Source organism: Nomascus leucogenys, chromosome 1a (genome assembly GCF_006542625.1).
Source record: "Nomascus leucogenys isolate Asia chromosome 1a, Asia_NLE_v1, whole genome shotgun sequence".
Classification (NCBI taxonomy): Eukaryota; Metazoa; Chordata; class Mammalia; order Primates; family Hylobatidae; genus Nomascus; species Nomascus leucogenys.
In genome coordinates this window covers 94,763,092-94,775,570 of record NC_044381.1, presented here as the reverse complement: position 1 = coordinate 94,775,570, position 12,479 = coordinate 94,763,092, and the positions used below count along the sequence as shown (strand labels likewise).

The following is a 12,479-nucleotide window of genomic DNA, read 5'->3' as shown; positions in this document are numbered from 1 at the left end:
AATGAATTTGATTTTTATGGATCAAAACAATACATGGAGATAACGAGGTTTATATTTCAAAGCATTTGACCAAAGGCTGATGTCTCTTTGGCATGTACTTAAAAGTTTTTGGTAAACATTAAAGTTATAATTTTCATTATGCTTTCACCAGTATGTGTTTGTCCTAAGATATAGAATACTTAAGTTTCTGTAACTGTCCTTTAACATATGATTTTTGTGCCATATGAATTTACTCCTAATCTCAAATGAAAGGAAACTTTTCACCTACTGTGTAACATAATTGAGCCTAGATAGAGTCATATGATTACTCATTTGATATATGATTATTATATGATTATATGATTATTGTGATAACACCTGATAACATAATCCAGTTCTATATGTACTTTTTAAGGCACTTACTGTGCTACTACTTAAAAAAAACGCCTGTATGGTATGTGGAATTGCACTTCTATAGAATTAAAATAATATAAATATAGATCGTCCTTGACTTACTATAATTAACAGCTTACAATTTTTCAACTTTACAGTGGTGTGAAAGCAATTCTCATTCAGTAGAAACCATACTTCAAGTACTCATACAACCATTCTGTTTTTCACTTTCAGTACAGTAGTCATTAAATTACATGAGATAGTCAATACTTTATTACAAAACAGGCTTTGCGTTGGATGATTTTGCCCAACTGTAAGCTAATTTAAGTGTTCTGAGCATGTTTAGGGTAGGCTAGGCTAAGCTATGATGTTCAGTTGATTAGGTGTATTAGGTGCAATTTTGACTTACCATATTTTCAATTTACAATGAGTTTCTTGGGGTGTAACCCCATCATAAGTCAAGGAGCATCTGTATGTATTTGATTTATATTGGTTTTTTGCTTTACTGTGTAGAAAGAGGTAATGAGGGCAGAGGTTTACAGGTACTGAGTTCAGAATATTGACATTTTTCTGCTACAAAGAAGCTTAAAATAAAAAGACCTACTGCTTTAACAACTTGCTTGGTACTAGCAGCACTATATTATAACCACCACTAGTTGTTCAATACAGCATTAATTTGTGCTGTACTTTATTTAAGTTAACAAAAGTACCTGCTATGTACCAGGTACTATACCAGGCACTAGCACTACTACAGTATATAGCAGAATTCCTGTTCTTACAAAGTTTATACTGTACTGGGGAATATTTACAATTGAAGGGGCAGTTTCAAGTCAGTGTGATAAGTGGTATAATAGAGAGGTGCAGGGTTCAGTGAGAGCATCTAGCAGAGACTCTGTAATCATACTTGGCAGGATCAGGAGTAGGCTTCTCAAGGAAGCAGAGACCTGGAAAATAAATAGGAGTTAACCAGGCCGAAAAGAGGATTAGGGCTCCATGCAAAGGAAAAAGCCAGAGGTATGATGCAATAATACTCTAATAAATACAAGTAGTTTACTTTCTAGGACTAGACATAAAAGTTCTAGGTGGGTTGTGGAGAGGCAAGAAAGTTACAGAGAGACTTGGGAACCATACTAGGAAGTTAGGGCTTATGCTGAGGCCAGTGAGGGGCCACTGAAGGATTTTAAATGAGTAAGTGACAGGATCAAATTAAATTTTTAGATCTTTTTGCTGCCTTATGGAGAATGGATTGGGAGGGGCAAGTCAAGATGTGAGAGAGACTGAAGGCTGGGGACCACTGTAAACCAAGCGTTGATAGTTGCATATAGAGCAGCAGTGAGCAAGTGCCTCAGTTCTTAAATTGCCCCAAGTCTGATTTAAGTGAAATAGAATGGCAGTAGGTACTAGAGTTTCTATAGCTGGGCCAGAAATGGGAGTAGATATTCTTAGTTTCACTAATGGCTCCTGCCATTTGGTACATCCAGTTTTGATTCTATACTATTAATAGTCCCATGGTAGACATGAGATGAGACTCCTAGATATAAAAGCTTGTACAAGATTATGATTTTCTTGACCTCCCTGGCCAGTTTGTAACTGGTTTTATCTTCTGGTGTTTAAAATTTGTTTTATTTAGGGTGTTAAGCATTACATTTTAGGTAGGATATTGAATACTCTTTATGGTAATTTTATGAAATTATATTTACAGGTTCAGAAAGTGCTTCCCCAGTCCATTCACCTCTGGGCTCCAGGTCACAGACGCCTTCCCCTTCTACGTTGAATATAGATCACATGGAACAGAAGGATCTGCAGCTCGATGAGAAGCTCCACCACTCTGTTCTTCAGACACCAGATGATCTAGGCAATATTTCAAAATTAGATATTTACCTTTTTTCTTTTAGGGCGTCAGTGTCAGGAGATCATAAATAAGGCATCTTACATTTGATTATATATGATTATTGTAAATATTTTGGACTTTTCTAAGTCCTTTGGAAATTTATTAATATAACTTTTCTTCTTGTTCTTAAAGATATTTGTTTTCTGAGTTTTATTCATTTTATTATAGTTGATTAGAGTCCTCAAATTAGTTATTGCATTATTTTCAAGTATTGTATTATCATTTATTGATATTGGTAGTGTTTCCTAAAACAGGAAATACGTAATTTGGCATCCTTATTCTTAGTTTTATACCTGAAGAACCTAGTAACTCACAGGAGAACGTAGTAACATTATCACTTGTTATTCAAGCTTTCAGTGAAACAGTTAATCAAATCATTTTTTAAATTTTGATTCAGCAAATTTGTCAACTAAATTTAATTTAAAAGTAGAGGTCCAAATGAATATTTTCAAGTAAATGTTAAAAAGTGACTTGGGAAACCTAAGTAACTGCCAAGTTTTTTTTTAAAGTTATTTTTGCTAGATTTTGTATGATGTAACAAACATCAGACATTTTGCAAATATGCCATAGATTGGTCAAAGACACAGTTAATGAGATATTTACAATGAATAAAAAGCTAGTTTTCATTGGTAAGGTAGCACATTTATTCTCTGACGAAAGGAAGAAATTTAAAACTATATAACTTCTGAACTTTTTTTAAGAGGCCCGTTTATTTTAAAATTGTCTGTAGAGGCGAGGTTTCACCATGTTGCCCAGGCTGGTCTTAAGCTCCTGAGCTCAAGTGACCCGCCTGCCTCGGCCTCCCAAGATTACGGGTGTGAGCCACCACACCCGGCCCAAGGGACCCATTCGTTAACATGCAATTGCCTTGTAATTATATAGCCCTAATTTTCTGATTTGTGGTTTATTTCTGACCTTTTCTTTTTCTCCTTTAATCTGCAGTTATTTATTTGTTTACAGTTATTTCCCCAACATTTGGAAAAAAACTTCAGTTATAGAAGCGTTTCAAGGCTAGTAAAATGAATACACATAAACCTTTTATATAAATTCATCAATTAATATTTTGCCACTTTGTCTATATTTACACACAGCACATATATGTACAAAATAGCCTGCCCTTCCCACATGTCCCCCAAACCTTTTATTTTTGCTGAAGCATGTAAGAGGAAATTGCAAATATCAGATCCTTCAAGACCTAAACAAGTCAGTGGATATGTCCTAATAATAAGTGTATGTTTTCTGCATAACCACAATATAATGGCCACATTCATGATATTTAGCATAGATACATTGCTGTTATGTCTATAGTCATAAGTCCTCAGTTGTCCCAGTAATTCCCTTTATAGCTACCCCACACCATCAGCAATCCAATAAAGAATTTAATCAGGCCGGGCACCGTGGCTCACGCCTGTCATCCCAGCACTTCGGGAGGCCAAGGCAGGTGGATCACCTGAGGTCCAGAGTTCGAGACCAGTCTGGTCAACATGGTGAAACCCTGTCTGTACTAAAAATACAAAAATTAGCCGATCATGGTGGCACACGCCTGTCATCCCAGCTACTCGGTAGGCTGAGGCAGGAAAATTACTTGAACCTGGGAGGCGGAGGTTGCAGTGAACTGAGGTCGTGCCAGTGTACTCCAACCTGGGTGACAGAGTGAGACTGTCTCAAAAAAAAAAAAAAAAAAAAAAAAAAAAAGAATTTAATCAAAGACCACACATTGTTGCTTGCTTTTTAATCATTTAAAATTTTGTTAACTTTGAAAAGGATAAGGTAGAGGCAAATCAGTTGATTTATCATTGTATTTTGAAGGTGCTCTGGAGTAGGGAAGCATTAGCAATAATGGTTAACACTTCAGTGTGTTTTGTTTGTTTTAGTGGCTTTACACAAGAAACCTATTTTTTTTTTTTGTAATGGAGAAAGACTAGTACCTTTTTAATAATACAGCCAGTTATATACTTTATATGTAAAGAGAAAAAAGTTAACCATTAGGACTAAAGAATGTACATGTACTAAGAAGTGATTATAAATTCTCAATATGTTGGAATGTTTTCAAGCATGAGAAATCATAACTTTATGGTTCTTTCAGTCTACAAAATTTTTAGTTCCCAAAGTTCTTTAGATGCATAGATATCTTTATTGACTTTTTAATTATTTTCTATAGCCTTTTCCATTATATACATTGAGTAGAATAATGGATTTTTTTTTAAAAGCTGGAGGCAACCTATAATGATATTTAGCAAAACCATCTATTTTACAGATTAGGACATGTATCCTTAGAGAGGTTATTACATAACTTTTATAACACATAATTAGTAGCAGAAAGAGACTAGAACTAAGGTTACCTATGTTTCTTATAATCTTGCCAGTATTAGTAGGCAAAATAACAATTATGGCAATTTTGATTATGTTTAAATTTTAGTTAAAATGTTTAGTTTTTTGTCGGGTGTGGTGGCTCACGCCTGTAATCCCAATACTTTGGGAGGCCAAGGTGGATGGATCATGAGGTCAGGAGTTCAAGACCAGTCTGGCCAACATAGTGAAACTCTGTTTCAACTAAAAATACAAAAAAAACTAGGCAGATGTGGTGGTGTGCGCCTGTAATCCCAGCTACTTGGGAGGCTGAGGCAGGAGAATTGCGTGAACCCAGCAGGCAGAGGTTGCAGTGAGTCAAGATCCCGCCATTGCACTCCAGCCTGGGAGAGAGTGCAAGACTCCATCTCAAAAAAAAAAAAAGTTTATTTTTCATGCCATTATGCTAACTCTTAATGCTGGTCTGGGAGGTAGCTACAAAGAAAAGGCTTAGGAAGCCTTCCTATACCATTTGCCTTTAGCCTGAGGTTTTCCATTAATTTGATGATATAACCTGAAGTAGCTATTAGATAACAGTGAGAGTATGTGCTTATAAATTTAATGTTTTTATCAAACAGATTTCTCTATCTGGAATAGATAGAAATTTATCTGCAAAGTGAGTAGTAGTTACATAGAATCAGTATTGAATAACTAGTTAACATAATACTTAACAATAATTCCTTATTATGTTCTCATAATAATAAGTGAGGTTTTGACCTTATCAGGAAAAAATAATGTATGTTGACATTTCTTTTATTCGTTTCTGTAGATATTTAAGATTGTTAATTTAGCTTTGTTTCTTGGGGGGTTTTATGTTCAGTTCACTGAAAAATGGCTGACACTATGTATTTTTTTTCTATAGAAATTAGTGAATTTCCATCAGAATGTTGTAGTGTGATGGCAGGAGGTACTCTGACTGGATGGCATGCTGATGTTGCTACTGTAATGTGGCGAAGAATGCTAGGCATTTTGGGAGATGTAAATTCAATCATGGATCCTGAAATACATGCTCAAGTTTTTGATTACCTCTGTGAACTTTGGCAGAATCTAGCTAAGGTAAAAAAGAAATAGAGGATATAAGTGGAGAAGAAAATAAAAATATTTAAAAATAGAAGAAGCCTTAGAAAACATTTGTGACACCCTTTTTGACTATAGATAAACTGGTACCCAGCATGGTGAAGTCACTTAATTGTAATTAAATAATAAGTGTAGAAACTGGATTTGAACTTCAGTTTAAGGTAAACTGGAAGAGATAACGGTTTTCATAGGTTTGTTGCTTTTTATTTGAAAATTACAGATTAGAGATAACCTCGGCATTTCAACTGATAACCTGACCTCCCCTTCTCCACCAGTTTTAATTCCTCCACTGAGAATTCTTACACCTTGGCTTTTTAAGGTAAGCTTAATATATAAAATATTAGTTTAAAATGTTTCATTTAGTAAATCTTAAAAATTTTATAGAGATTTTGGCTATTATATAGACTTCTAGAGCACTTAGTTTTTAACCAGTATCCTTAGGAAGTCATTAGGCATTATATAGAGAAGAGAATGAACATGCTAAAATTACTCAGGATTTATTGCTTTTGATTATTTCATAAAACAAAAGTGAATATAGAGAATTATGTCTGTATTGTATTTAACTGAAGTATAAACTTTGAGTTGCATCACAGAATATGCTGTGTATTAAAAGTTGTGACCGGGTGAGGTGACTCACGCCTGTAATCGCAGCAGTTTGGAAGGCTGAGCCGGGTGGATCACATGAGGTCAGGAGTTTGAGACCAGCCTGGCCAACATGGTGAAACCCCGTCTCTACTAAAAATACAAAAAATTAGCTGGGCGTGGTGGTGGGCACCTTTAATCCCGGCTACTCGGGAGGCTGAGGCAGGAGAATCGCTTGAACCCAGGAGGCGGAGGTTGCAGTGAGCTGAGATGGCGCCATTGCACTCCAGCCTGTGTGACAAGAGCAAAACTCCATCTCAAAAAAAATTTTTTAAATTCTTTTTTGTTTTTTAAAAGACAGGGCCTTGCTCTGTCACCCAGTCTGGAGTGCAGTAGCATGATCACAGCTCACTGCAGCCTTGAACTCCTGGGCTCAAGCAATCCTCCCACCTCAGCCTTCCAAGTAGCTGGGACTACTACAGGCGTGTGCCACCATGCCTGGCTAATTTTTTATTTTTTTGTAAAGACAGAGTCTCTGTATGTTGCCCAGGCTGGTCTCAAACTCCTGGCCTCGAGAGACCCTTCTGCCTTGGCCTTCCAAAGTGCTGGGATTACAGGCTTAAGCCACTGTGCCCAGCCAAAAGATTTAATTATTTTAAGTATTGATATGTTTGGTACATTTTCCTAAGTGGAACAGTTTATGGTTATACCTACGTTGTATCATTTTGGATGATGATAATTTCAGTAATCCTGATTTTTAGTTCATTAAAGAAATTGGATGGCCGGGCACGGTGGCTCACGCCTGTAATCCAAGCACTTTGGGAGGCTGAGGCGGGCGGATCACGAGGTCAGGAGATCAAGACCAACCTGGTTAACACGGTGAAACCCCGTCTCTACTAAAAATACAAAAAATTAGCCGGGCGCCTGTAGTCCCAGCTACTCGGGAGGCTGAGGCAGGAGAATGGCGTGAACCCGGGAGGCAGAGCTTGCAGGGAGTCAAGATCGCACTACTGCACTCCAGCCTGGGCGAAAGAGTGAGACTCCGTCTCAAAAAAAAAAAAAAAGAAATTGGGCCAACATGGAAATAAATGAGATTATATACGTTGTTTGCTATATTCAGTTGCTTAAGTTATTTAGCAAATAGTATTTCTTTTTGAACATTAAAACTGATCTTTTAATTTTAGGCAACCATGTTGACTGATAAATATAAACAAGGTAAATTACATGCATATAAACTTATTTGTAATACAATGAAAAGAAGACAAGATGTTTCTCCAAATAGAGATTTTTTAACACATTTCTACAATATAATGCATTGTGGATTACTTCATATTGACCAGGTAACTACATATATATATATATATATATATATATATATATATATATATAATCTAAGAAGTAGTTTATGTCATATTATCTTTGATTCTTGATTCTGTTTAACTCTTGCTTTTTAAGGTCTAGAAGTTAAACTCTCCCCCTTATTTAGTGATTTATATACAATTTACTTCAATTTTATGACCTTATTTGTTCTTAAAACATGGTTGAAAATCAAGCTATTATTGTAGGTAGAGGATTGACTTGAGTAGTTCTCCATCTTTAATGTTGTACAACCAGTTCAATTTTTGAAGCAATTAAACCATCATTTGCTTAGGCTGACACTTTTCTTTACTATTCTAATGTACCTACTCTTAGGCATTTTGTGACTGATACTTGAGGCATATGGATTTGTTTATCTAGTTATGCAACAGTCAGGTTTTTTTCAATCTAAGAATCAGCACATGACATTTTCTTATTACTGTCAATTATATTGGCATAGTGACAGTTACATTGATTTGTTAATTATATGAGTTATAATCATTAAATAGTCATAAATATAACCTTAGAATTACTTTGGGAGTCTTGATATTGGTCATAAACTAAAAAGTGTAGGAGGTTGCAAGTCAGAATAATGTAAATATGTTTATCCTAATATGATGAACTCTAGGTCATTTAAAGAGTATATTAATATTAAAAGATGATAATATCTCTTTCTGAAAAATGTAAAATTTTTGCATTAATTTAAAATTAGTGTGCTACCTTGTAAACATGTCTCGAGTAAAATGACTCTCTTAATTACTAGAAAAAGAGAGCTTTTGTTTAAGATAAGTTGTACTGAATAATACAACTGAATACACTGTATCCTCATAGTAAATTCCAAAGGCAAAGTAAATGAATAATGAAGTTAGGAACATTCCCTTAACAGTGCCTAGGTCTAGATTTCTGAGGCTAGATACCTATCATTAAAGGACTTCAGTTTATTTTAAAAAGAGAATCTTTCCAGTTGTCACGTAACAGGTCATGTGGATTCAGAAATGAGAGTTATTGCACAGAAACAACTAGGTGACAGGAGAAAACTGCTATGCAGTTTAGTTTTACATTGTATGGGCCTTGTACTTTTAACCTTCTGAAGCAAAGAGCCTTCCTTAATCTCCAGTGTGAAAAAAATGCTGTTATTTATGCCAGTTAAATGAATGTATTTTCAGTTTACTTTCCATTGATAGAATATAATATTAAGCATGGATTATTTGGAAGAATTGAAATTAGTCTTTCCAATTAGCCAATGTACAGTAATTACCTTTTTTGTTATTTCATATGTTATCTATTTTTAATGATACTGATTATCTGATACTCAAGATTACATATGTGATATTCTTTTTTCCTTCTTTCCTTATTCTAAGGATATTGTCAATACAATCATCAAACACTGCTCACCTCAATTTTTTTCACTTGGTTTGCCTGGTGCCACAATGCTTATTATGGATTTTATTGTAGCAGCTGGTAGAGTGGCGTCTTCAGCTTTTCTCAATGTAAGTCATTTCCTGTTCCTTATCATATAACAAACTTTAGCCAGGATTCAACTAACGAAGTTGATAAAACATAACAAGCTGATAATCAGGAAATTTTGCAATTTAATTGGAATTGATTGCTTCTCCTACATTAAAAAAAGTAAGCAAGAAATCTGAAATATAAGAAAGCACTAAAATCAGTAAAATCTGATAAGCAAAACAGGATTTAAAGTTGAGAAAATCTAAAGAAACGGAGGGAAGAAAGCAAAGAAAGAGCAATGGGCTATAGCAAGAGGTAAGAAACAATGGTGAGTCATTACACAGTGTATGTGTGTATCAAATCATCATGTTGTACACCCTGAATATATATTGTCTTTAACAATTATATATTTAAAAATAAAAAAAAAGAAACTTGGTAAGGCAACCACCATAGAAGGACATATGTCCTAGGAGCAAACTCTCTCTCTCTCTCTCTTTTTTTTTTTTGAGGTGGAAGTCTTACTCTGTTGCCCAGACTGGAATGCAGTGGTGCGATCTTGGCTCACTGCAGCCTCCGCCTCGCGGGTTCAAGTGATTCTCCTGCCTCAGCCTCTTCAATAGCTGGGATTATAGGCAGGCAGCACCACACCCAGCTAATTTTTCTATTTTTAGTAGTGATGGGGTTTCACCATGTTGGTCAGGCTGGTCTCGAACTCCTGACCTTGTGATCCGCCCGCCTCAGCCTCCCAAAGTGCTGGGATTACAGGCGTGAACCACCGCGCCCAACCAGGAGTAAACTCTCAAATTGCCTGTGAAGATTTTTTCATACGGTCGTGGAACTGTGAGACAATGCTATGTAAATAAGTATAAATGGAATGTGTTCATCCATAAGTGTCAGAGGTGAGCTAGAGAGGAAGGCAGTAATGCTGAAAATGTTAGATAGAAGCCTAAGGAAGGAATGAGTAACCCTTGAAGGATTTTAAGCAAGGAGCGACATGATCAAATTCATATTTTGGAAGGATCACTCTGGAGCAAAGTGTAAATGAAAAATAATTAACTGGAAGTCTACTGGAAAAAACTAAGGGTTTTGTGAGAAAACATACTTGTCTAATACTGTATAACTTGAAGAGCAGTTTAACATACCTTATTTCATTGTTCAGCTGCAAGAGTGAAAGATCAATAGTGAATAGAAGGAGTTCTCTTTGGGGCCCAGTAAGATGCGTATTAGACATCCATGAGGAAGATGTCAAAAGAATATTTGCATATACTCAAGGGACATGTCAGGACTGAAAATAAAAGCTGGGCAACATTAGCTTATAGATGATATTTAAAGCCATGAAAATGGATACAGTCACCTAGTGTAAACAGACAAAGCAGCAGTGGTATTTATAGCTGTATAACCCTGTTTTTCCAGTTCCCTGAGAACAGTAATCATGTCTTACTCATCTTGGTGTCTCTGGAGCCTAGCATAGCACCATGCTTGGTCAGTTATTAAATATGTGTTCATTTAGCACCTAGTACATACTCAACATTGTACTGAGCCCTTTTGTGGTTATTAAACTTTCCCCTCCCCTTGTGTACAGAATGTTTTTGTAGGTGGAATACAGAGGGATATAGAATAAACTGGATAATACTTTGTGCTCAAGCAACATAATGCCTACTGCTGGGGATATGGAGAAGTATATTGACAACTACAGAATGTAGGGCATCATATAGGTACCAATAGGAGGAGCACAGCATAGTAGTTAAAAGCATTGTCTAAAGCTGACCTGCTTGGGTTCAAATCCTGGCTCTGCCACTTATTAGCTGTGTGACCTTGGTCAAGTTACTGAATGTCTCTGTGTCTCAGTTTCTTCATCTATAAAATAAAGATGGCCAGGCATGGTGGTTCACGCCTGTAATCCCAGCACTTTGGGAGGCCGAGGCGGGTGGATCACCTGAGGTCGGGAGTTCAAGACTAGTCTGACCAACATGGAGAAACCCTGTCTCTACTAAAAATACAAAATTAGCTGGGCGTGGTGGCACATGCCTGTAATCCCAGCTACTCGGAAGGCTGACACAGGAGAATCGCTTGAACCCAGGAGATGGAGTTTGCGGTGAGCCAAGATCGCACCATTGCACTCCAGCTTGGGCAACAAGAGCGAAACTCTGTCTCAAAAAAAAGTAAAAAATAAAGAAATAAAGATAACCTGCCTCATAGGATTATTTTATAAGGATTTGTAACATGGTTGGAACACTATGTGACACGTTATATGTGCAATATAAGAGTTTGTCAAAATTATTTGGTGATTCAGAGAATGGAGAGATCTTATTTGTTTAGGGATATCATGGAGGTTTCATGGAAAATTATATAAATATGTACCTGAAAGATTAGTAGTGTTTGTTTAAGTAAAAATGGAGATGAGGGACAGTATTCCAGGTGGAGGTAAACAGGCATGAGTGAGATGTATTCAAGGAATGACAAATAATCCATTTTGTTTAGGAGCTAGTTAATCTGTAAGAGTGTAATAGGCAAAAAGAATCGAAAGGTACTTTATTTAAAAAAAATCATTGAGATAAAATATACATATCTAATTTACCATTTTTATCATTTCAATTTTTATTTTGTTTTGTTTTGTTTTGTTTTGTTTTGTTTTTGAGATATCAGGGTCTTGCTCTGTAGCACAGATTGGAGAATCGAGGCTCACTGCAGCCTTTACCTCCTGGGCTTAAGCAATCCTCCCACATCAGATCCCAAGTAGCTGAGACTATAGGCACACACCTAGAGTCCCAGGCATGCCTGGTACTGTTTTTAACTTTTTGTAGAAACATGGTCTCACCATGTTGCCCAGGCTGGTCTTGAATTCCTGGGCTCAAGTAATCCTCCCTGCCTTGGCCTTATAAGTTGCTGGGATTACAGTCATGAGCACCTGAACTATCATTTTTTAATGTACACTCTTTTTTTTTTTTTTTTGAGACAAAATCTGTCTCTGTCACTCGGACTGGAGTGCAGTAATGCGATCTTGGCTCACTGCAATCTCTACCTCCCAGGTTCAAGTGATTCTTTTGCCGGGGCTACAGGCCCGTGCCACCACGCCAGGCTAATTTTTGTATTTTTGGTAGACATGAGGTTTCACCATTTTGGCCAAGCTGGTCTCGAACTCCTGACCTTAGGTGATCTGCCCACCTCAGCCTCCCAAAGTCCTAGGATTACAGGCGTGAGCCACCACGCCCAGCCTTACATTTTAAATACATTTGTATTATTTTTCTCCCCCTTCTTTCTTCCTTTCCCCGCTTCCGGGCCTCTGGTAACCACCAATCTATTCTCTTTATCTTCATGAAATCCACTTTAGCTCCCACATATGAAAGAGAACATGTGGCATTTGTCTTTCTGTGCTTGGTTTATTTCAGTTAACATAATGTTC

At 36.5% G+C, this 12,479-nt stretch overlaps 1 protein-coding gene across 18 annotated transcripts in view; it reads left to right on the top strand.

Moving 5' to 3' along the window:
- Nucleotides 1-12,479, top strand: part of RALGAPA1 (Ral GTPase activating protein catalytic alpha subunit 1) — a 219,588-nt gene that overhangs the window by 83,289 nt on the left and 123,820 nt on the right. For all 18 annotated transcript variants that reach the window (XM_030813587.1, XM_030813603.1, XM_030813555.1 and 15 more), the window contains 5 exons: nucleotides 2,075-2,227; nucleotides 5,475-5,668; nucleotides 5,910-6,008; nucleotides 7,456-7,611; nucleotides 8,989-9,117. In XM_030813587.1, coding sequence (XP_030669447.1) covers nucleotides 2,075-2,227; nucleotides 5,475-5,668; nucleotides 5,910-6,008; nucleotides 7,456-7,611; nucleotides 8,989-9,117 — 731 coding nt within the window. The remainder of the gene's footprint in view (nucleotides 1-2,074; nucleotides 2,228-5,474; nucleotides 5,669-5,909; nucleotides 6,009-7,455; nucleotides 7,612-8,988; nucleotides 9,118-12,479) is intronic.